The sequence below is a fragment of the Culex quinquefasciatus genome, chromosome 2, assembly GCF_015732765.1.
Source record: "Culex quinquefasciatus strain JHB chromosome 2, VPISU_Cqui_1.0_pri_paternal, whole genome shotgun sequence".
NCBI classification, from domain to species: domain Eukaryota; kingdom Metazoa; phylum Arthropoda; class Insecta; order Diptera; family Culicidae; genus Culex; species Culex quinquefasciatus.
In genome coordinates this window covers 144990334-145014392 of record NC_051862.1, presented here as the reverse complement: position 1 = coordinate 145014392, position 24059 = coordinate 144990334, and the positions used below count along the sequence as shown (strand labels likewise).

At 41.3% G+C, this 24059-nt stretch overlaps 2 protein-coding genes across 3 annotated transcripts; both read right to left on the bottom strand.

The window, feature by feature from the left end:
- Positions 1-1855: 1855 nt before the first annotated feature.
- On the bottom strand, positions 1856-5967 carry LOC6049911 (very long-chain specific acyl-CoA dehydrogenase, mitochondrial). 2 transcript variants are annotated; one of them, XM_001866567.2, is made up of 5 exons: positions 5808-5967; positions 5608-5752; positions 4284-5552; positions 2105-2317; positions 1856-2049 (listed from the first exon to the last, which is right to left on the bottom strand). In XM_001866567.2, the coding sequence occupies exons 1-5, from the start codon at positions 5873-5875 to the stop codon at positions 1909-1911; spliced, it is 1836 nt and encodes a 611-aa protein (XP_001866602.2). In that variant the 5' UTR covers positions 5876-5967; the 3' UTR covers positions 1856-1908. The 2 variants fall into 2 exon arrangements, with proteins under 2 accessions (XP_001866602.2, XP_001866601.1); XM_001866566.2 differs by lacking the exons at positions 4284-5552; positions 5608-5752; positions 5808-5967 and adding an exon at positions 2397-4271.
- A 3756-nt stretch (positions 5968-9723) lies between these two features.
- LOC6049913 (very long-chain specific acyl-CoA dehydrogenase, mitochondrial) lies at positions 9724-20550 on the bottom strand. Its single transcript, XM_001866568.2, has 4 exons — positions 20273-20550; positions 11875-12076; positions 11593-11811; positions 9724-11468 (listed from the first exon to the last, which is right to left on the bottom strand). Exons 1-4 carry the CDS (start codon positions 20335-20337, stop codon positions 10065-10067), a joined length of 1890 nt encoding a protein of 629 aa, XP_001866603.1. The 5' UTR covers positions 20338-20550; the 3' UTR covers positions 9724-10064.
- Positions 20551-24059: the final 3509 nt, after the last annotated feature.

The following is a 24059-nucleotide window of genomic DNA, read 5'->3' as shown; positions in this document are numbered from 1 at the left end:
TGGCTGGTTTTCAGCCTGAAAGATTGAATTTTGTAAACAATTGGAAACCTTTGGTTCGATTTTCGATGTAAAAAATGAAATCTTGTGAAATTTTCTGATCTTTTCTATAAAAATGATTTCGAAATTTAAAATCCCATCCCAACTTTTGATAACTTGAATTCGAAAAGTTACTTTTGCTTGTAAAATGTCGAAGTAATATTCACAGAACAGAGTAGAAAATTTCACTCAAGTTCCATTTTAAATACCTTATATCGAATGCAATACCTATAGTTTTCGAGATATCACAAGTTGAAAAATTAGGGCTTGTTAGAAGACACTTATAATATAAATAATATAAAAAATCACAAAATATGAGGTATGACCAGAAAAAAAGCAGTGTTGCTATTCTCGCGCTTGAAAATTTTCTCTCTCTCGATTTCTCACCTCGAGTCTCGAGCTGCCGAGAGAAACTCACCGATTGCCTGTGCTCTCCTCCGCTCGCGAACGGGCTTTCTCGCGAGCCAGAATTGCCCGTTCGCGAGAAGTCGAGTGTTTGAAACGAACAAAAAACAACACAGCGATTGAATTTACACCTGATAAACAAATTACTAGCTTGGGACGAATGGCTAGCACAAGGCGCTCGCGGCGAGAGCGAAAACGCGAACGAAAATGCGAGCGCGAGCGAGAAGAGAAAAGTACTCCAAGTTCTCTCCCTCGCTCGCGAGCGACAAATGCTTACCTTCTTTTCGCTCGAATTCCAACACTGGAAAAAAGTTATTGGAAATTTTCCCAGCTTTTCGACACAAAACTTTTGCATTTGTGCTTTTCTTTCAGACAAATTTTACTTTAGAATGCCAAAACAGAACAGACGCCTACTGCGGGATTCGAACCAGCGACCTCTGGATTGTGAGTCCAGTGAGCGGTCCGATTGATCCACATTGACGGGAAAACACTAAAGTTTATCATAAAATGTGTAAAGTTTTTTTGTTTACAAATTTGATTGAGCATCTAAAAATGATTTAAAAGAATGCTTGAATTTTTTTTATATTTTTTCAATTATTTTGATTTGTTTTTAATTTCTGTTTCGCAGTAATAAATTTTGCATCATCCTAAACTCTAGCGCAAAAATAAATTTTAAATCCCCTGAAACATATAAAAACATGAAAATAAAAAATACTTGTTTTGGAAATTTAGCTTTGAGTAATGAAAACTCAAATTTCAAAATCAGTATTTTTTCCTGTACCTATTTTTTTAAAGTCCGAATCATAACCTACAATTTTTCCCAAGACACTAAATCGATCAGAAAATCCCATATTTCACACATTTTCGAAAATTCACAGGTCAATTTTACAAGACCAGAGCCTGCATAGTTTAGGAAGCTTTGAATGGAAAAAAAACTAATAATGGACAAAGTTTAACACAAATTAAAATAAATACATTTGCGAAAACGTTGAGAATTATTCAGAAGCTTTGGCAGTTAATAATGCAAAACGGATTGCAAAGTTGCATGCAAGTCTTCATAATTCAATTTGAAATCTAGATTACTTTCTTTTTCAAAACAACCAAAGCGCCATGGGTTTCCTATGTACATAGGACCTTTTGGCAAAGTAAGCTAGAATTTTTAAATTTTTTAAGGTATACCTATAGGGCCGTTGTATGTATTTTTTGTACGTTACATTGTATGCAATTTTCAACTTGTATGCAACACTGGAAAATCGCCCTATTTCTGTTCAGAGCAGTTCTTCATCTTTTCGCTATTATCGAGGTATTAGGATTAGGTATCTTCATTATGGAGGATAAACTATCAAGGTTTCATAGGAAACTGAAATACATTTGTTTTAGTAAGGAAATTCGGTTTTAGTCACAACACACCTTATTCTCATTAAATATAACAAACGTATAATTCATATTTTAATACTACAACAATATTTAATCCACTTCCAACGGGTTCGTATGCGCCACACCTTGATGGTCGCAAATGTTCTTCGCAATCTGCCCCATTTTCTGGTAGTTGCTCTGGAACGCATCGGACTTGATCCGTAGAATATTCTGCTGCACACGGTTGTGACCCTACAATGAGACAAACAATCAATCAATGTTTTCGAGCATGGCGCCTTTCACTCACCTCAACACACCACGCCTGCGACATCAGCACTTCATGTTCCGCCGAGGGCAGCCCCTTCTGGACGGCTCGCGTCGCCCGGGACAGCACGCAGGCCATCGTGTAGATGTCGATCGCCGAGTCCGCTATCCGGGCCAGTATGAACTGCCGCTCGACGATGCCCTTGCCGTGCTTGATGAGCAGGGATTCTACGGTTTGGCTGAACTGGTCGATGGACTGTGGGAAGAAGTTGTGTTTGTTAGAATTTGGGAGGCTTGGTTGATGTAAGATGAGATGGGGTGGCAAGTGGATGTACCTGGGAACACAACTTGGCTGAGTCTTTCAACGGATCGACAACGAACTCGCTAAGGTCGGTAGCTCCCGCACCGAAGCTGCGCGAAACTCGCTTGGATCCTTCATTGAAAATCGTGCCCATATTCGACAGCGGATTCTTGAGTGCTTTTTGTAGTCCTTTGAGTTGATTTCCGGCGTACTGAATACCGGTGAGAGCGATAAACAACCTTAACACGTCGTTCGCTCCTTCGAAGATCCGGAACACTCGCATGTCCCTCAAGAACTGTTCCAAGCCGGTGGCCTTCATGTACCCGTTACCTCCCAGTAGTTGGATGGCTTCGTCGCAAACGTACCAACCCGCTTCCGTTCCGAAGATCTTCGTGATGGCCGCCTCCAGATGGTAGTCCATTGAACCCTTGTCCATGTTTCCGGCAACCATGTACGTCAGCGTTTGCGCAACGTAGTGATGCATCGCCATTTTGGCGAGCTTCTCCTGAACATTCTCAAAGTCCTTAAGCTTCCGCTTGAACTGAACTCGTGTCGTGACGTGCTCCGCAGCCTTCTGGATGCAGGTTCGCATAGTTCCGGTCAGCATGGCGGTTAGTCCGAATCTTCCAGAGTTCAGTATGTTGACCGCAACCTTGAAACCATTACCGACTTCCCCTAGAACGTTCTCAACAGGGACCTTTACATCGTCATAGTACACGTCCGTGGTGACGGAGCACTTGAGTCCCATTTTGCTTTCCGGAGGTCCGGTAGTGACTCCTTCGAATCCTCGCTCAACGATGAAAGCGGTCATCTTGTCTTTCTTCTCCCCCGTCTTGGGATCAACGACCTCCGTCTGAGCGAAGGTTGTGAAAATGTCGGCGATTCCTCCTCCGGAACACCAGATCTTCGAACCGTTCAAGATGTAGTACTTCCCGCAAGGACTCAGCACGGCTCGAGACTTGACAGATGCAGCGTCCGAACCAACGGACGGTTCCGTCAAAGCGAACGCCCCAAACACCTTGCCCGTTGCCAGTTGCGGCAGGTACTTGTCCTTTTGCGCTTTGGTTCCGTACAGCAGGATTCCCTTGGTTCCGATCGTTTGATGCGCTCCCGAGTGGATTGCGAACGCCAGATCACTTCCACCGGAGATGTCTCCGAGTCGTGCCGCTTGAACGTTCATGAGGGCCAGCCCACCGTGTTCTTCCGGTATTGCGTAACCCATGGCGCCCAACTCCCAGTAGGCATCCATGGTCTGCCGGTCCACGTTCGCCGTGTTGTCGTTCTTGTTGCGATCGTTAACTTCGACGAAGAACCGGTTGAAGGGATCAACGAGGGCCTGGATGTACTCGCGCTGATCCTCGTTCAGCGCTTCCGGGTATGGGAACAGCTGGGACGTCTGTAACTGTCCGCTGAACAGATTCATCATGAAGGATTGGTTCGGTTTTGGTGGGTCCACTTTGCCGGTAGCTGACAGACATCTAACCGCTCCGTAGCGCAGCAACTGCTGGCCATTACGGCTGACAACCTGTCCTGCTAGCTGGAACATGATTTTCGCTGAACCTGTGAAACTTTTTTTTCTAGATCACGTGTTATTTCCCAACAAATCGTGTACGTCTATACTGGGCAAAACTTCAAGACTGATCGGAATCCGTCGGAATCGTCGCTTCGATATCTGCTATCACTTCTAATCTATCCAAATTTTATCAAACCGTGCCGGTGAACTTTGCTCTCTACACAACTTTGCTGGAGTCCGCCGATAAAATCGGCGCTTGTGTACGGAAACGATACTCGGGGGTTAGCGGATGATCCTTTGGAAATTCCGTACGGTGGGAAATTACCAGTCGTTATCCGCAGAGCGTGACTTGAAAGCGATGCAGAATGCAAACACAATGAGTTAACAGAAACGATGATGATTACTTACCTGAGAGCAAAGCTTGGCGGAATCTTTCAGCGGATCAGCGACAAACTGCTCTAGATTGGTACCTCCTGATCCAATACTACGCGATATTCGCTTGGATCCCTCTTGAAGAATAATTCCCATATTCATGAATGGACTCTTCAAAGCTTTCTGCAGTCCTTTGAGTTGTTGCCCAGCAAACTGAATGCCGGTCAAAGCAATGAACAACCTTAGCACATCGTTTGCCCCTTCGAAAATCCGGAACACCCGCATATCTCTCATGAACTGCTCCAGTCCGGTAGCCTTCATGTACCCGTTACCACCCAGTAGCTGGATAGCTTCGTCACAAACGTACCAACCCGCTTCCGTTCCAAAGACTTTCGTGATGGCCGCCTCCAGATGATACTCCGTCGATCCTTTGTCCATGTTGCCGGACACCATAAAGGTCAGTGTCTGCGCCACGTAGTGATGCATTGCCATCCGGGCAAGCTTCTCCTGGACATTCTCAAAGTCCTTGAGCTTTCGCTTGAACTGAACTCGAGTCGTGACGTGCTCCGCTGCCTTCTGAATGCATGCCCGCATCGTGCCGGATAACATGGCTGCCAGTCCGAATCTCCCTGAATTCAAGATGTTAACCGCAACCTTGAAACCATTGCCGACCTCCCCCAAAACGTTCTCAACGGGCACCTTTACGTCGTCAAAGTACACATCCGTCGTAACGGAGCACTTGAGTCCCATTTTGCTCTCCGGAGTCCCCGAAGAGACTCCTCCAAACCCACGCTCGACGATGAAAGCCGTCATCTTGTCCCACTTCTCTCCCGTCTCCGGATCAACAACCTCCGTCTGGGCAAAGGTCGTGAAGATATCGGCAATCCCTCCCCCAGAGCACCATATCTTCGTTCCATTCAAAATGTAGTACTTCCCGCAAGGACTCAGCACAGCCCTAGACTTGACGGAAGCCGCATCGGAACCCACCGAAGGTTCCGTCAAAGCGAACGCCCCAAACACCTTGCCCGTTGCCAGTTGCGGCAAGTACTTCTCCTTCTGTTGCACACTTCCGTACAGTATAATTCCCTTCGTTCCGATCGACTGGTGCGCTCCGGCATGGATCGACAGCGCCAGGTCGAATCCACCGGTGATGTCGTTCAGCCGGGCCGCTTGAACGTTCGTCAGTCCCAGTCCGCCGTACTCCACGGGCGTACCGTAGCCCATGACACCTAGCTCCCACATGGCGTCCATGGTTCGCTCGTCCACGTGCGATGCCTCGTCGTTCCGCTTGCTGTCGTTCACATCCTGTGGAGAACATCAACTTAATTTGACAATCTAATAAGTTTTCAGAGAACCTTACGGTAAAGAATCGGTTCACGGGATCGATGAATGCCTGGAGGTACTCTCGCTGGTCTTCACTGAGGACGTCCGGGTACGGGAACAACTGGGTCGTTTGCAGCTGCCCACTGAACAGGTTCATCATGAAGGATTGGCTCGATGCGCATCTGAGGAAATTTCTTGTTACAACCGTTGATTTGTTACACGGTTTAACCAAATTACCTGACCGCTTCATAACGAACCAGCTGCTGACCTCTGCGGCTCGCAATAAGTCCAACTAGCTTGAACATCACACCAAGAACAAAAAATTTCCTTCGGGAAGAAAGTGCTCAAAAACGTCCGCCGCTGTCCGTAGTCTACGGTTGAATGTAGGCCTGTTGGACTTTCCCGTAGCATGGGATTCCTCATCCATATCGTTATTTTTATCAAATTTAAATCAAATGGATTTGGCTGGCGCGTGACCAACAATTACTACCCCTGGCGGAGTACACAGTAGTGCAGTGATAAGATTCGCTAGTGCGACATAAGATATACGTTAAATCACTGGAGGAGTTCATGTTGGAAAGAAATCGATTTTAATTTATCTAAAATATAACGGCTGTAAGTATTGTGTATTGTGGTAGCCTACCACTGGTAGGCATTGAGTTAAGCGTATTACAAACGATTTATTTTTCTTTCACGTTGAAAATTTGCCTCGCTTATTTGGAGAGAAAAAACTCAGTTAAAGCGGATTATCTTAGTTTATTAATTTTATCGGTGCCCGGTTCTTGTATCGCAATGCGTAAGCTTTTGAGTAGTACACCCATTCTTGATTCTTTGCCTCTTTTCGTGATGATTTCAAAGTTTCAATATGAGTCATGTGAAAGCATGGGATTCAACATCCCCATAATCACATCCCTTAAAATTTTATTTTACATGGTCGGGAGTCGAGCATCTAGGGTGGTTGCATCTACACGTTGATCCAAAAGCTAGATCATTGTATGCAATGCACACACATTTTTTATACAATCAGTGCAAATTCTTTATATACAGTGCTGCCTGGGTCTTGTCCAATTTTTTTCCTCTTTTTAAAGGGATATGGGGAATTCTCCGCGGTATTCCCTAGTGAGTTTAAGGGAATTTGACCAGTCTTGAAGGGGGAAAGAAGTTGAAGTTGAGAAAACGAGCTTCGAAAAATGGAAAAAAATGCTGACTAGGGGAACTATACCCTTTCTCAGCCTATTTCTATCATCGGCCTATCAGCACTTTGATCATGAATTACAGCTTAAATAAAATGTTTTTAAATGTTGCAAAGTAATAACTAGCTCAAATAAAAGTGAGCAAGCAACTCATCATCTGAAAATGTTGATTTAATAGCGGAAAACGGCTACAGTGATGAGAATTCGAACGGCTTAGTGTGATTAAAATGGGTATATTTTCCCTGGCCAGTGGAAAAAAAAATCAAATTATTCGCTCTACAGCATTGCCTCAGCGTTCTCGATTGCGAGATTCCTACTCGAAACTAGGTGTCCGAAGTCTTGATTGTTGAGGCAATTGAAAACCTCTTTTTACACCTAAGTTTCCACCCACCCCGAGATTTAAACTGACGACCTTTGGATTGTGAGTCCAACTGCCTACCAGCGGCTCCACCGAGGCAGGACCCAGGGAGACGACTCCTACACCTGGATTGAGCAAACCTCTTGGTTAGACCGGGCCAACATTTACTTCCCTGTCCGACGGAAGGCGTGATCAGACAAATCTCAAAATTTGCCACCGGACCTTCTGGGATCAAACCCAGGCCGACTGGGTGAGGGGCAACCACGCTTGCCCCTACACCACGGTCCCAGCTGTACATGTGGAAACGGTTCGTTATTCTTTGGCCACCGCGGGTCAGAGTCGAGACAGCTGAAAAAAGGGGCGTGACAATGTGGAAATGGGAAGAATGTAGAAGGTTTTGTTTTGATTTGCAGCATGTTCAACGTATTTAACTTTAGAATGACATGCTAAGAATAAAAAAATGTAACAAGAAGAAAAGGCGGATTTTCAAATTTCACACAAACTTGAACATGTTGAGATGATGGACTCACAATACTTTCATAAAAAACTAATTGATTTCAAATTATTTGCAGCATTGTTAAAAAGCATTATAGTCAAGGCACAAAACTCGAAAATAGCGATGCAAGGAGCAATAAACAATACTTTCATAAAAAACTAATTGATTTCAAATTATTTGCAGCATTGTTAAAAAGCATTATAGTCAAGGCACAAAACTCGAAAATAGCGATGCAAGGAGCAAATCGGGTAACAGGCCAGTTTTTATGGATCTAGACTAAATCGACCCTCCTGAATCCGAATCTGCCTGTTGATTTTTCCGATTCTCAAAGGGAACCGAGATATTCAAGATGGCGGCCAATACGGCGGCTAAGTGGAAAAATCACAATAAAAGGATTTTTAAGCTCAGATGGGCTGGCTTACGCTGGTAATCCTTGGTCAACGCTGAATTCTCCAGGGCACTCTCCTAGCGTTCATCAGGCGCTTCCGGCCGTATAAATAAGCGAACACCACACGTAATTAAAAATTTCCAACATTCTAATTTCGCCATATTGGCCGCCACATTGCACATTCTATGAGTACTTAAGGGGTCATATTTGAGATCAGCGACCCCAATTTAGTAAAATTTGAGTAGTTGATTGAACTTAAAAATCCTTTTATTGGGATTTTTCCATTCATCCGTCATATTGGACGCCATCTTGAATATCTCGGTTTCCTTTGAGAATCGTGAAAATCAACAGGCAGATTCGGATTCAGGAGGGTCGATTTAGTCTAGATCCATAAAAAATTGCCTGTTACACGATTTGCTTATAGACACGAAAAATGAGCACCTTTTATGAATTCGTGCCTTGACTATTACAAGTTATACAATATTTGGTGCATTTAGCGATGTTTCTTGTTTTGTCTGTGAATGTATTGTATAAGGGTAATTCTCCGCCAACTCACACAGCTGTTGCCCCGACCCCTCTTCGATTTGCGTGAAACTTTGTCTAAAGGGGTAACTTTTGTCCCTGATCATGAATCCGAGGTCCGTTTTTTGATATCTCGTGACGGAGGGGAGGTACGACCCCTTCAATTTTTGAACATGCAAAAAAAGAGGTGTTTTTTTAATAATTTGCAGCCTGAAACGGTGATGAGATAGAAATTTGGTGTCAAAGGGACTTTAATGTAAAATTAGACGCCCGATTTGATGGCGTACTCAGAATTCCGAAAAAAACGTATTTTTCATCGAAAAAAACACTAAAAAAGTTTTAAAAATTTTCCCATTTTCCGTTACTTGACTGTAAAAAATTTTGAAACATGTCATTTTATGGGAAATTTAATGTACTTTTCGAATCTACATAGACCCAAAAGGGTCATTTTTTCATTTAGAACAAAATTTTTCATTTTAAAATTTCGTGTTTTTTCTAACTTTGCAGGGTTATTTTTTAGAGTGTAACAATGTTCTACAAAGTTGTAGAGCAGACAATTACAAAAATTTTGATATACAGACATAAGGGGTTTGCTTATAAACATCACGAGTTATCGCGATTTTACGAAAAAAAGTTTTGAAAATTTTGGTCGTCGTTGATCATTATCACCCGCGACATTGGTCACCCGCGACAGACACGGACGACGAAACATAGAGAAACGCAAAAAGTAACTTTTTCAAAACTTTTTTTTCGTAAAATCGTGATAACTCGTGATGTTTATAAGCAAACCCCTTATGTCTATGTATCAAAATTTTTGTAATTGTCTGTTCTTCAACTTTGTAGAACATTGTTTCACTCTAAAAAATAACCCTGCAAAGTTAGAAAAACACGATATTTTAAAATGAAAATTTTTGTTATAAATGAAAAAATGACCCTTCTGGGTCAGTGTAGATTCGAAAAGTACATTAAATTTCCCATAAAATGACATTTTCCAAAATTTTTTACAGTCGAGTAACGGAAAATGGGAGAATTTTTAAATCGTTTTTAGTGTTTTTTTCGTGTGAGTTGGTAGAGAATTACCCATAACGAAGTTTGAAATTTGTCCCGAAAATTTGAATTAGTATGGGATTTGTGGAAGTTGGAATCGGTAACGGAAAATCTCGGATTATTGTGATATTTTCAAAACCAATCTTTTTATACATACAAACATAATCCAATTTATTCAGTTCTATAAAGCAATTTTCGTTACTTATGGCTGTATATTTACAAAAACAAAACAAAATAGGTGGTACGTAACTCATTACAGCTAGAATGTCAATTGGTAAAACCATACGTTTAGTGGGTGATGATCTACATGAAATTGGCTAACTATCTTCCCTTACCCTCTGTTTGTGCATTCCCAATTAAGTCGCGGAATGCCCTCAAAACCTCTCAAACTCTCTCTCACTCTATCGCGGACTCCCTAATAGAAACTTTCGTTAGAAAATCATTGTGAATCGATCGTCGCAAACGCAATTTCGCCTGTTTCGTTCGCCGCTTATTCAACTCCGAGCGGATTGGTTACGGCGATGCCATTCTTGGCACAAACCGTCTTCGCAATGTGCGACATCCGGCCGTAATTCTTGGCGAACGCGTCCGTGTTGATCTTGCGGATGTTGACGCGCACCCGGTCGGCCGCCTCGTGGCACCAGGCTTGGGCCATCTGGATTTCGTGCTCGGCAGTGGGCAGGTCCTGCTTGACGGAACGGGAAGCCCGCGAGAGGACGACGGCCATCGCGTAGGTGTCGATCGCGGCGTCCGCTAGGCGGTTCAGCATGTACTGCTCCTCGACGATACCCTTGCCGTGCTTGATTAGGAGGGATTCGACGGCCTGGCCGAAGAGGTCGATGCTTTCGGAGCACTGGCGGGCGGCGTCCTTGAGCTGGTCAGCGACGAACGGGGTCAGGTCGGTTCCACCCATGCCAAAGCTGCGGGCAGCCCGGCGAGAGCCTTCCTTGAAGATGAGTCCGAGGTTGGCGGCGGGGTTCTTGAAGGCTTTTTGCAGTTCTTTGAGATGGCCACCGGCGTACTGGATTCCGGTGAGGGCGACAAACAGTCGCAGGATGTCGTTGGTACCCTCGAAGATTCTGAAGATTCGCAGGTCTCGCATGACGCGCTCAAGGCCGGTGTCCTTCATGAAGCCCATGCCGCCGAGGATCTGGATGGCTTCGTCGCACACGTACCAGGCCGATTCCGAAGCAAACACCTTCGAGATGGCCGCCTCGAGATGGTAATCCACGGATCCCGAGTCCATGTTGCCGGAGATCATGTACGCCATCGATTGGGTCGCGTAGTGATGCATGGCCATGCGGGCCAACTTCTCCTGGATTCCACCGTACGTTTCCAGCTTCCGTCCAAACTGAACTCGGTTCGTGGCATGCTCGGCGGCCTTCTGAATACAAGCACGCATCGTGCCCGAAAGCGTTGCCGACATTCCGAACCGACCGTTGTTCAAGATGTTCATGGCCACCTTGAAACCATCGCCCTCCTGCCCGAGCACGTTCTCCGCCGGGATCTTGCAATCCTCGAAGTAAACCTCAGCTGTGTTCGAGCACTTGATGCCCATCTTGTTCTCCGGCGGACCGTTGCTGACCCCGCCAAAACCACGCTCCACAATGAACGCCGTCACCTTGTCGCGCTTCTGGCCGGTCTTGGCATCGACGACCTCCGTCTGCGCAAACACCGTGAAAATGTCCGCAATTCCACCGTTCGAAATCCAGATCTTGGACCCGTTCAGCACGTAGTGCTTGCCGTCGGCCGACTTGACCGCGCGGCACCGAATCGATCCGGCGTCCGATCCGGAGCTGGGTTCCGTCAGGGCAAAGGCCGCGTACACCCGGCCCGTAGACACCTGCGGCAGGTACTTTTCCTTCTGCGCCTTCGTGCCGTACAGCAGAATTCCCTGGATTGGAAGGAATCATTAGAAAGACGCACAGAGGACGTTTGAAAGATTACGAAATTCCAAAACAATCTCGATTACCGCACGCTATCAGCGGCTACGATCTGCTCCGTGAACCAAAACTCACCTTGAAGCCAATACTTTGGTGCGCTCCGATGCAGATGCCCAGCCCCAGATCCTGCCCGCCGATGATGTCGCACATGCGCGAGTACTGCGTGTTGTTCAGGCCCAGCCCGCCGAGCTCCGGTGGGACCTGCAACGAGAACGCACCCAGCTCCCAGAGCGCGTTCAGCGTGTTCTCGTCCAGGTTGGCGGTGGCGTCGTTCTTGACCGGGTCGTTAACTTCCTAAAAGGCGAAAGCCACTTTAAAATTAAAAATGCAATTTCAAAAAAGCGATCTGGAAAGCACCTCGAAAAACTTGTTAACAGGATCCACGAGGGCCGAGGTGAACTCCTTCTGCTCGGCGTCCAGCACGTCCGGGTAGGGGAAGATCTGGGCCGGCTGCACCTCGCCACGGAAGATGTTGGTCAGGAAGGACATGTTGGGCTTCTTGTCGGCCGCCGACGCCTGGGTGTCGGCGCGTTTGGCCTGCGGCGCCGCCGAGAGACATCTGCAGGTGGGAGGAAATGAAAGAAAAAATATTCATAAATAAAAACTATTACATTATAGAATATTTTCAACTGCCTATGCAATGCTAAAAGTTGTATAAAGTTGTGCATATTTTGAGCGTCGAAAAAGCCGACAAATTATAGAAATTTCCTTTCAATTTGGTTATTTTGTGTGTAATCAATGTTGGTATGTCAATTATTAAAACATAGTCCATTGCCATTACCGCCATTACCCTTATGAAACACAAAAATTGAAGAAGTTGGAACGGTATGTCCATGCGTCCTTTCTTCTTTGTCGATTATGTGGAATAAAGTCTTTCAAAGAATATTCTTTTCGGTAAACGCAACGCAGTAGGGCTGGCAACTTTATTTTTATTTTATTTTTTTCGTTTTTGGGTGTCTTAGTCCAATTTTTTGTTCATCAATCATCCCGGCTATTTATGCCACACCGGTTTACGGTATGTTTCAATGAAAAAAAAATCATATAATTTGGATTTACTTATTTGAATGGACACTTAAGGAGGGGGGGGGGTATGGCGATTGTCCACGATCCATACAAAAAAAGTTTTTTTTTTGTATGGACAACTGTCCACGAGGGAGGGGGGGGGTAACAGATTCCCAAAAAAGTGTCCACGTGGTTTATGGATGGTCCCCTGCCGTTCTACGCATAATTGTCTCATGTCATTTTTGGACGATTTTGACTTTTTAACATTTTTAAGTTTAGCTCAACGTATACTCTAAGAATAACACATAAAATATAGTACTTTGTTCGGAAACTCATTAAAAACAACACCAAGTCTGTTTGTCCCATCGTTATACTTCTACGCATAAGGCTGGTACAAATATTTTTAAAAGTTTTTGTCAGCCCCCCCTTCAAAATTGGCCCGAAAAATAAGGGGGCAAAAAAAATATTTTTACAATAAACTTCAAAATTGCAATGAAAATTCAAGTGCAACCAGCTGAAATCAAATTAAAATACATTCTCCTGTGTTTAAAATCATTTTTAACATGTTTGGGTTTATTAAAAAATCTTAAGATTTTTAGAAAATTTTCGATGCAAAATCTTTTTTTTCGATACAATTTTTGTTTTTGTAAGATCTTAAATTTTTTGAAAACTAATGATTGCAAAACAACTGAACTAGTGAGAAATGCATTTTAAAACACTTTTTTTCATTTAAATGTGAAAACTATGGCTTGTTATTTATTTTTTTGCCCCCTTGACCTCGGCCAAGTATTTTCTAACACGGAATGATTGGTTTTACGAAGTATTATGCCTTGTTTACCTGTTGTCTAGCAAGAGGATCACAAATAAGGGTGATAAACTGCTAACTGGGCCGATTAGGGACTCATAGGGCGATAGGAATCCACGGGACAACTATGCGTAGAAACACAGAAATCGGTCAAAAAATTCAATCGCGTTTTTCTATGTTGCATTTTTTTGAACAAGGGACAATTATGCGTAGCACGGCAGTTACTAGTATTGAAAATCAAGAATTGACTAAGAAGGCCGATATTCATAGGGCGTAGTCTTGAAATGCCAAATATAAAGGGACAGATTTTGTTTTTTGCTCTGACTGAAGCCCATAACAATGATTAAAATTCAAAAAATCAGATAACCGTAAAAAATTTTGAAGTTCAAATACAGTCCAGACTGGATTATCCGAAGCCTCGATTATCCAAAGTTCGATTATCCGAAGGTTTGCTTGGGACTTCGGATAATCGAATCACGAACAATTTTTTTTCGTATTTTTTATTTCCTTACTTTAAACACAAATTTTACACAAAATTTTACAAATTTGAATCGTTGATTGTCTGTAAAATTGAAAATAATACATTTTTACAATAATTCATCACCGCCATTTTGGCCGCCATCTTGGATTTTAAAATTCTAAATCACTTTAGAGTAGTTAAAGGGTCATACTAAAGCACTACAATTAAAAATAATACAACGAAAAAAATGTTTTTTTTCGTGATTCGATTATCCGAAGTGAAATTTTGCCAAGGCCTTCGGATAATCGATTCTGGACTGTATATAAAAATACTGGTAATCAAAAATCACAGTTTAAAATTTAAAAAGTAAGATATCGAAAACTCAAAAATCAAGAATTTCATAATTTGCAAATTAAAAAATTCACAATTTCACAATTTAAATATCAATAATTTAAATAAAATTTAAATAAAATTAAGTAAAAATCTGAAAATTAAAAATAATCAAAGAGATTATGAAATAAAATTTCAAAAATTCCGAAGTTGAAAAACATAAAATAAAAAGAATACAAAATAAAGAAATAAAAGTTCAAGATGGTATGTCAGAGACATAACCGAAAGACATAGGACCAAACAATTTGAAATTGTTGTTGGATTGCTAGTGAAATCTGGAATAAAATTATTTTATTTTGTTTCATAGATTTGTCGGCAAAATTGTCATAAATGTTCCCCCAAGGTGAACCTTCCATGAGGGCACCGGCAACTCCAGGTTGTGGCCACTACTGTCGAAATGTCAATTTTCATGTTCAGTATCAAAAACCATGAATTTTGATACCCATATTGCCACAACTCGTATGGTTCTGTAAAGACCCTCGAGGCCCCGGGGGAACCTGCTTTGAGATCACCGGCCACTCCAGGATGTGGCCACTACTCTCGGAATGTCAATTTTCATGTACAGTATCAAAAATCATGAATTTTGATACCCATATTGCAACAACTCGTTCTGTAAATGTCCTCCCAGGCCCCGGGGGAACCTTCTTTGAGGGCAGCGGCCACTCCAGGTTGTGGCCACCACGGTCGAAATGGCCATTATCATGTTCAGTATCAAAAAATCATGAATTTTGATACCCATATTGCCACAACTCGTATGGTTCTGTAAATGTCCCCCCAGGCCCCGGGGGAACCTTCTTTGAGGGCACCGGCCACTCCAGGTTGTGGCCACTACTGTCGAAATGGCCATTATTATGTTCAGTATCAAAAACCATGAATTTTGATACCCATTATGCCACAACTCGTATGGTTCTGTAAATGTCCCCCCAGGCCCCGGGGGAACCTGCTTTGAGATCACCGGCCACTCCAGGATGTGGCCACTACTGTCGAAATGGCCATTATTATGTTCAGTATCAAAAAGCATGAATTTTGATACCCATATTGCTACAACTCGTATGGTTCTGTAAATGTCCCCCCAAGCCCCGGGGGAACCTTCTTTGAGGGCACCGGCCACTCCAGGTTGTGGCCACTACTGTCGAAATGGCCATTATTATGTTCAGTATCAAAAAGCATGAATTTTGATACCCATATTGCCACAACTCGTATGGTTCTGTAAATGTCCCCCCAGGCCCCGGGGGAACCTTCTTTGAGGGTACCGGCCACTCCAGGTTGTGGCCACTACTGTCGAAATGGCCATTATTATGTTCAGTATCAAAAAGCATGAGTTTTGATACCCATATTGCCACAACTCGTATGGTTCTGTAAATGTCCCCCCGGGCCCCGAGGGAACCTTCTTTGAGGGCACCGGCCACTCCAGGTTGTGGCCACTACTGTCGAAATGGCCATTATTATGTTCAGTATCAAAAAGCATGAGTTTTGATACCCATATTGCCACAACTCGTATGGTTCTGTAAATGTCCCCCCAGGCCCCGGGGGAACCTTCTTTGAGGGCACCGGCCACTCCAGGTTGTGGCCACTACTGTCGAAATGGCCATTATTATGTTCAGTATCAAAAAGCATGAGTTTTGATACCCATATTGCCACAACTCGTATGGTTCTGTAAAAGTTCCCCCAGGCCCCGGGGGAACCTACTTCGAGGGTACCGGCCACTCCAGGTTTTTTCCACCACCAATTCGAAATTTTTCATGAGAACCGCCGCATCATAGTGGCTTCAACGCGGTCCGCTTCGCTCGAATTTCCTCCTTCTGCTGCAGGTGGTTCTTCCTTCTGGTTGCTGGTCCTCTTCTTCTATTGGCCGCTGCTGCTGCTGCTGCTCCGCGCCTGCCCGACGTGCACAGTTCGAGTGCTCGTTCCAAAGTGACTTGCTTTTGCGAAATTTTCTGCTTAAATAGCGGCACAGCCGGAGAACGGCACAAAAGGGGCGCGGCCTCGAATGCATACGCTCGCTCTGATTGGTCATCTGTCCGATTTGTACTGAAAAATTACTCATTTTGATTGCATGTTTTAAGTGCTTTAACTATGTTTAGTCAAACTATCTATGTAGTTAAACAATAGCTGAAGTCTTCCTCTTTCGATTGGTGGTCCAACCGTCTGGATTGATTCACAGGGAAAAAAGATATAAGCGTTCAAAATGTCCCCTTTTTTAACGCTTAAATGTGACGCTTTGGATCGAATTTCTGAACTGGCCCCCCAATATAGTAAGTAGAGACATAGTCCTATGTCAAAAACATACAATTTTTAAAATTCCTAAATTAACAAATCGAAAATTCAATAATGCTGGAAAAATAAAATCAAAAAGAAATTAAAAAAAGCGAAAAGTTTAAAAAATAATTAAAAAATCTATTTTCTGAGGACGTATAATTTTTTTTTTTCATTCAATTAATGTACTGAGTTCCGAAATTATTTTATTTGTTTTTTTTTTTCATATCTCAGAAGCCTGATTAAGGATATTCGCCATTTTTGGATATCTAGAGTTTTTTTTTAAAAAAAAAAAAAAGATCCTATAAGCAATCGTGTTTCATATGTTTCAAAAAATAAAAAAATCAAACCATCCACATTAACGACCCCCAGGTCTTTCGTGGTCTCTATTGCAAGTTTCTGCTCGAACCAAGGAGTCCGAAGGCTTGAATGGGGAGAGCATCCAAACCTCTTTATACTCCAAGGAACCTTCCACCCTAGTGTTTGAACTGACGACCTTTGGATTGCGAGTCCAACCGCCGCCAGCGATTCCACCGGAGTAGGCTTGGTTTGGTGCGTTGTTTGTACTTATGGCATGAAGACGACTCCTACACCTGGAATGACTTAACGGCCTAACAACAATCAAGGCCGGGACCGACGTTTTACTTCCTCATCCGATAGAAGGTTGGAGCAGATGGGAATCGAACCCAGAATCATCCGCTTACAAAGCGGACAGCGTAACCATTCGGCTAAGCCTGCTGTTTATTGATCTTTAAAAAACTCAAGATACGTTACTTAAAACATTCTGAAAAATCATGGTAAAAAATTTTCAGCTGTGAGCTCTTTGGTTCTGAGTATTATTATGTATTAGTATTAGTATTTTTCAATAAAAGCTCAACTAATTTTATAGCTTAAATTGATTAAGCACTTTTGATCTGGAATGTTGCTGTCCTCCGATCAAAACACTTGCTATCGATTCCTTCTTACCGAGACCGGCTATCTGCGGCAATCACAAACACCGGCAACAGTCAGCTAGTGGCCTGTGATAACGCACAATAGCTTCAAGATAACAACCCTAGCACCGAATACGTGTAATTCTCCCCCCGAAAAGGTGTGAACGTGATAAGCACATAAGCCTTCAACGGTCAATCTAGAACAGGGGTGACCAAAGTATGGCCCGCGGGCCAAACGTGGCCCGCGAAGTGATTTTTTGTGGCCCGCGGACCAATTTTGAATGATCATGTAAAATGGCCCGTTAATTGAAAATAAACCGTAATTGTATACTTCTCAAAATCAAGGGTTATTTTTAACTTATGTTTTTTTTTTTTTAAATTTTATATTAATGTTAATTTTCATGAATCTTTCTAATTTAAAACAATTTCACACGTTACAATATGAATAAAATTAGTAAATATCAAAGTTTTCAATAATTTTTTTTTTGGAAATGTATATGAAATGTTTAAATTTGACTGAAGTAAAAAAAAAAATGTAATCATGGTTAAAAAAAAAGTATTACATATTAATTAAGCAGTCTTAATGACCCTTTTTATGGACTGAGCCATTAACTTATTTAGCACTAAGAAATCTTCCATCTCGGGGTTTGAACTACTGACAGTTGGATAACGAATCTGATTGACTACCATCTCATTTAGGCAGACTAAATGTTAAAATCAGAGGAATTAGACTGTTGCAAAAAAGCCTTTTTCAATCCAACTCTTCCCCGGCTCGAAAAATCAGAGACAAACATATTTTTTCAGGCAAACTTACAAATTTCAATTGAAAATAATGTGCAATCAGCTGAAATCAATTTAAAATTCATACCTCTGCGTTCAATTTGAGCATGTTCGGGCTTACTCAAAAATATCTAGAAATCTAGAGCGAAAGAAAATTCGCTTAAATTTTTATTTTCGTCCAATCTTACACTTTTTGAAAATAATACATTTTCTATTTTTTCATTGCAAAGTTGTTTAGGTATTTGAAAAATACAAAAAAAAGCAATAAAACTGATGGAAAACTGTCTTTTATTTATTAAATAACGAAAATCTAGAGTTTTTTTTTTAAAAGGTCCTATAAGCTATTGTGTTTCATATGTTTATAAGACCTAATCAAAAAAAAAAAAAAAAAATCTGGAAATAGCATAGCATAGCATAGCATTGGTGTCTACCCGTAGCTGCTACTTCGTTATTGACCAGGACCCCCAAACATTGCTCCGTGGACCACAGATGAAAAGTAGGAACCAATCATCACCCCTTCGCAATTTTCAAAGGTCCCTATCGTGCTGATCAATACCGACGCCGGCCACGACCAGTGGTAAGACACGGGGAAGTGGATGGGAATGTTAGCCGATACTTGAGTGATGGGACCGCCAAATCGACTGCGTCTCCGACAAAGTATCACATGAGTTTTGAGGGGTTAGTAAGATGGGTATGAGGTCAGGATTCACTGTGGTAGGTGATGCGACCATGAGCAATTTGTTTATGGGTTGAAATTTTAAAAATCTTAGGCAGCCGGCTGCGGAAAGATACCTATCTAGGGATTTAAATATAGTATTAATTCGACCGCGATTCTCCAGAAATTCTCCGTCGGCGTGCCTTCCGATCAACGGTGATGCAGGAAGGGCTTCATTCATTAAAATTATTTTATATCATAAGCCTTAAAACATATCCGTCGACGTGCCTTCCGATCCTCGATGATATGGAAAGGACTTAATCTAGCAATACGACTTGCTTGTCTCAAAAAACATAAATCGGATCGTTTCTATCGAAAACTATATAAAGAGAACAAAAATAAAATTCATCGGCCAACGAACGCGTGAACAAAAAATAAATGAAAAAAAGAAGAAGAAGAAATCCAATCACCCCATGTACACAAATAGCGACACAAAAGAGACGGAAAATAACAAGAAAAAAAAACAGGACTGCGCGTCCACACAGGCACCGCACTACTCAAAAAAAAAAAAAAAAGTCTGGAAATGTTCAAAAAGTAACAGCAAATTCTCAAAACTTCAATTAATAGATATAGTTTTTTGCCTTTTAAATTAAAATAAAGTTATTTATTTTTTTAAATTACCTTTTTTATACATTTGGCCCGCAAGCTCATTTGAGCATCTAATTTGGCCCGGCATCCAAAAACTTTGAGCACCCCTGATCTAGAACCACATTTGCGCACGTTCTGAATTAGGTCATTCGTTACCAAAGACCGCTCTGAATCACACTGAACTCAGCTCTGCGTGACAAAGACAGTACAATTCCATGTTTATTCCCGCCGCCGTAAGTCATTATCAACAACCGACCTTTGGTCGGAGGAATCCTTCCGCTGGACTTGTAATCTATACTGGTATAGTGTAGAGTACATTCCTACTGATGTAGAAGGCGCTAAGTCACCGCGAGAGACTATCAGCTTTATTGACGTGATCAAAAGTTGCACAGTAAAAACTTTTGAAATATTGGTTGCGACGAACTTTTATAAACACAAAAAATACAAGCAAACGTGTCTCATGGAATTGCATGTAAATTTAAGTTTCTTTATACTGTGAGCCTGTGGGCGCTCAGCTGCTGCACGAGAGATGCACGGGGTTTCGTCATAGGTTGAAATCCACATACACACACATCCGCAATCGCTCTTGTTTACGCGCGCGAGACACTGAGTACGAGACGAAAGTCCAAAGTCCAAACTTTATTTACATCCTAGAACTGATGAGTTTTGCATTTTTTTATTGCCTGTTCCAACCTCCATCAGAGATAGCTTATTAATAACTAATCTATTGCGCCGTTACCTCATCAGTTTGCGCTAAATTAAACGCCTTTTAAACACTCTAGCCTTTGTTTCATAACTTGTGAGCAATGTCAAAGCAGGGGAATTACCTTCGAAGTTCAATGGCTTTCACCTTTTGGCCATTGCGGATCACGATTTGGCCCACTCGGAACATCCTGGTTGGTGGTAACTTCCGGCACTAATTTGACGCTAATTCACAGATTTGAAGCACGTATCACGAGCACCCCGAGCAAACAGTGCTAATTGCTTTGGCTGAAAAAATAGTTAAATCGCACAGAAAAAAAAGTACTAAGAATTACACAAATCAAGCCCGAACTACGTGTGTGTCGTCTCGGCGAGGGTTTTGACAATAATGGTGCGCTGTGTTGGCAGCAATAGTTTGAAGGGGAGAGAATCGGAGATACTGACAATACAGTTGTTGCAAGAGAGAGAAAGAGGGAGCGAACACTTGAACGACTTCAACAACTGGCAATCGCAAAGATCGGCAATGTGGAATGACGAGTGGTGAACCCCTCGGTTGGTGTGAGTCGCAGGACCGAATGATGTGTGTGCGTTACGAGAAGAGAGTGTGTGGATAAATATTGCCTCAAAGTAGGCAGCAGGTTTGAAATGGCGGTTTGGAGTTTATGAGAAAGACAACATTTAGGATAATATTTCATAGAGGATTCCAGAACTATTTGATGGAGTGAGTAGTGAGTCGTGTTACACGGAGAAAAAAGAGTTCCCAAAATCGTGAACAAGCGTTCATGAAATTGAGAACCACGAACAAAGTGTTCAAATTTCATGGTACGTTCTTCAAAATCGTACCATGGGATTTGAACACTTTGTTCGAGGTTCTCAATTTCATGAACGCTTGTTCACGATTTTGGGAACTCTTTTTTCTCCGTGTAGTTTATAGAAAAAACTTTTTTCAATGGCGCAATCTGACACTTGTTCAATCTCAAAATTTGAAATCTTTTCAGTGTTAAGATTTCCTGTCATTCTTGAATGACGAAACGGCCTACTTTACTCTACCTAAAATAACAGAAGAAGATTTTAAAACACTTTAGTTGAATGTGATGGAAGTCTTGAAGACGAGACGCAACAAGGGCATCAAGTATCGTGATCAACTGTACCTGGTTCATCTCGAGAAAGGATCGACAACGCCGTCTGAGCTGAAAGCAGTTCGGGCAACTTAAACTTAGAGTTTTTGAAAGCAGCGTTCTGCAATAAAAATGGAAAATGATACTTTTTGCCAACATTTGTCAAGGTTGGAATCATAGAAAATAATTTTTTTTTTCTTGTTTTTTTTTATGCATTTGCCGGTAGTGGTGGGCAAAACCGCTCATTTCTGTGAGCCGCTCATTTAAATGAGCGGCTCATCCGCTCATAGTCAGAAAATAGATTGGTATAAACTGAAGCATCTGCTCAAGGTTTTTAGATTTTTTTATGAGTGTCACACTTCGTATGATTTTTTGTTGGTTGATAATTTAAAAAAATATATGCTGTCATCGCACTTTTTCTGAACAGATCTTCCATTAAACATAGAAAATCATCGATTTGCTTTATCCTTTATTGGAAAGCATTTCAAATATAAACGTTTTATATGGAAAAAGAAGAAAAACATTGATCTCTGATATCCACAATTATCCAAAACTGTTTTCATAGAGAGGTAAACAAACTTGAGTTTTCTTCAGAAGTGAATATTTTCAACCAAATTATTGCTTTCAATCGTTAAAAGTAATGAAAAGTAAGCTGAAGTATCGTTTTGATAATTATCTTCCCATTATTTTGTGAAACTATAGAATAAATGTGGTGTTCAGTAACAGGTTTATCTGAGGTAGCGTTTTGCTTCACGGATTCAAAATCCCAATTTTTTTCTTCTGTGTGTGTTTTGTATATAGGCAGGTGGGGCAAGACGACCATATGGGGCAAGAGGAACAATCGCTCGTACGGCAATAATTTTTACAATTTTGATTATTTCCAGTATGAGGATTTGTTGCTAGTAATGCAATTAGCTGATTCTACTACCACATAACCGCCAAAACGACGTAAACGCCACGGGGCATAAGATTTAATGAAGTTTTTTTCAAAACCTTTGTTATCTTAAAATATTTGGAAAGTACAAAATAAGGCTTAGGGTTCGTTTTAAGGCTCATTTTATCAAAATGCTATTTTTCCTAGATCAGTAGTGTCCCTACCAATGACTTGCACCTATTATAATGTATGATTTAACTTTTAGTTATTTTTGTTGAGAGCATATGGATTTTTAGTATGGAAAAAAATGCGAATTGCTGCAACGACATATTTTATTGGGAAAAAATACATAAAAGTACTTAAAAACTGATAAAAAAATGTCAAAAAAATCGTCCATGCAAAATACAATGATATTATGAAAATTTCCTGTTTTTCATCTAAGTAATATTTTTTTTCGTAAAAACGATCAAATTTTTAGTAAAATATTATTATTTAATCTAAAAATGAAAGAATTGTTTCAAATACATTCTAATCTGATGTATCTAAGTGATAACAGTGCAATTGTTAGCAAATTAACATGTTGTTTCATGCATTGTTCCTCTTGCCCCTATGGGTTGTTCATTTTGCCCCACTAGTTGAAAAAAAACGTACGGAAAATCAAAATTCTTAAAATGATTTTTTTACATTAAAACAGGATTTTTTAAAACTTGTTCTATCGAATTCTTAGTCAAGACCTGGAATAAGATGATTATAAAAAAATCCGACAGATTTTTTAACGTTTTTGATGGGTTATAACGAGCATTTCGTTAGCTTGTTACATTTGCCCCACTTTCCCCTATAGGAAAATAATTGGCGTCGTGTAACAGGCGCCCCGACACAGGCTAGCAAGAAGCATATTCGTTCTTTAGCTTGACCCGGTTCATATGAACGGTTCGCTCAATTCAGCCCATCTCTATTTGCCGGTGTCGAGGAGGGGGCAAACAATAACAAAAATATATAAAAAAAACTTCAATAACAAGCCAAAGTCTCAACATTTGAATGAAAAAAGTGTTTGAGCAGTTTTGATACTGATTTATGCGGTATTCATGTAAATTTTCTCATAGAGCAAGTTTGAGATAGTAAAATAACTGAAATGGTGAATAAAGCATTTTATTAAGTCTACAACAAGTGTTGGAACAATGTTGGAATATGTTTACAATAATATTGTTTCAATCTTGCGGCAAAATTAAATATATTTAATTTTTTTGCAGATTTTTTAATGAAATTAGAAGTCTTATCAACTGAAAATAATCTTAAATGCCCCATTATGCATCGATAATCATATTTACTGCCCATGTTCGCATAAATGTCCCATATGCAAAAACAGCAAGCTGAGAAAAACGCATTTGAAGTTTGTCCCATACATAAGGCTACGTGTTAAGTTTTCGAGAAAAAACTGGATTTCCTCCTGATTTCTAGAACAAAGTACTGGATGTTATAGGCTTTTCTGAAAGAGCACACCATTTTGAATCAAACTGCATCATTAACTCAAAAGTGATGAAAATGCATATGGGACATTTATGTGATCAGGGGCAGTTTAGCATGTTTAAAATCATTTAACAATATTTTGAACTTTTATGAAATTCCAATGTACACTCAACCCCCGGTGGTTGGTCACTTTTTCGTTTGACACTTTTTTAGTTTGTACCCCGTTGGTTGGTCAAAGTCAAACTAAAAAGTGACAAACTGTCACTTTTTACACGGCGCTCACGGACACTATCAAAATAGAAGTTTGGTAGTGTGTGTGAACTCCGTGTAAAAGCGGTGTCAAACTAAAAAGTGACCCCGTTCGTTTGACAACAGTGGGTGTCAAACCATCGGGGTTTGAGTGTACCTACATCAGAGCACAAACTTTTTTTTCGCGCAAAACTAAAATTTTCA

Coding starts and splice junctions, on each gene's coding strand:
- LOC6049911 (XM_001866566.2), bottom strand. CDS start 3,908: ATGTTCCAGCTAGCAGGACAGGTTGTCAGCCGTAATGGCCAGCAGTTG. Junction 2,318..2,396: donor CAGCCAAGTTGTGTTCCCAG/GTACATCCACTT, acceptor TTCTTCCCACAG/TCCATCGACCAGTTCAGCCA. Junction 2,050..2,104: donor CGCAGGCGTGGTGTGTTGAG/GTGAGTGAAAGG, acceptor GTCTCATTGTAG/GGTCACAACCGTGTGCAGCA.
- LOC6049913 (XM_001866568.2), bottom strand. CDS start 20,337: ATGTTCCGAGTGGGCCAAATCGTGATCCGCAATGGCCAAAAGGTGAAA. Junction 12,077..20,272: donor AAAGCCATTGAACTTCGAAG/GTAATTCCCCTG, acceptor TCCCACCTGCAG/ATGTCTCTCGGCGGCGCCGC. Junction 11,469..11,592: donor ACCAAAGTATTGGCTTCAAG/GTGAGTTTTGGT, acceptor CTTCCAATCCAG/GGAATTCTGCTGTACGGCAC.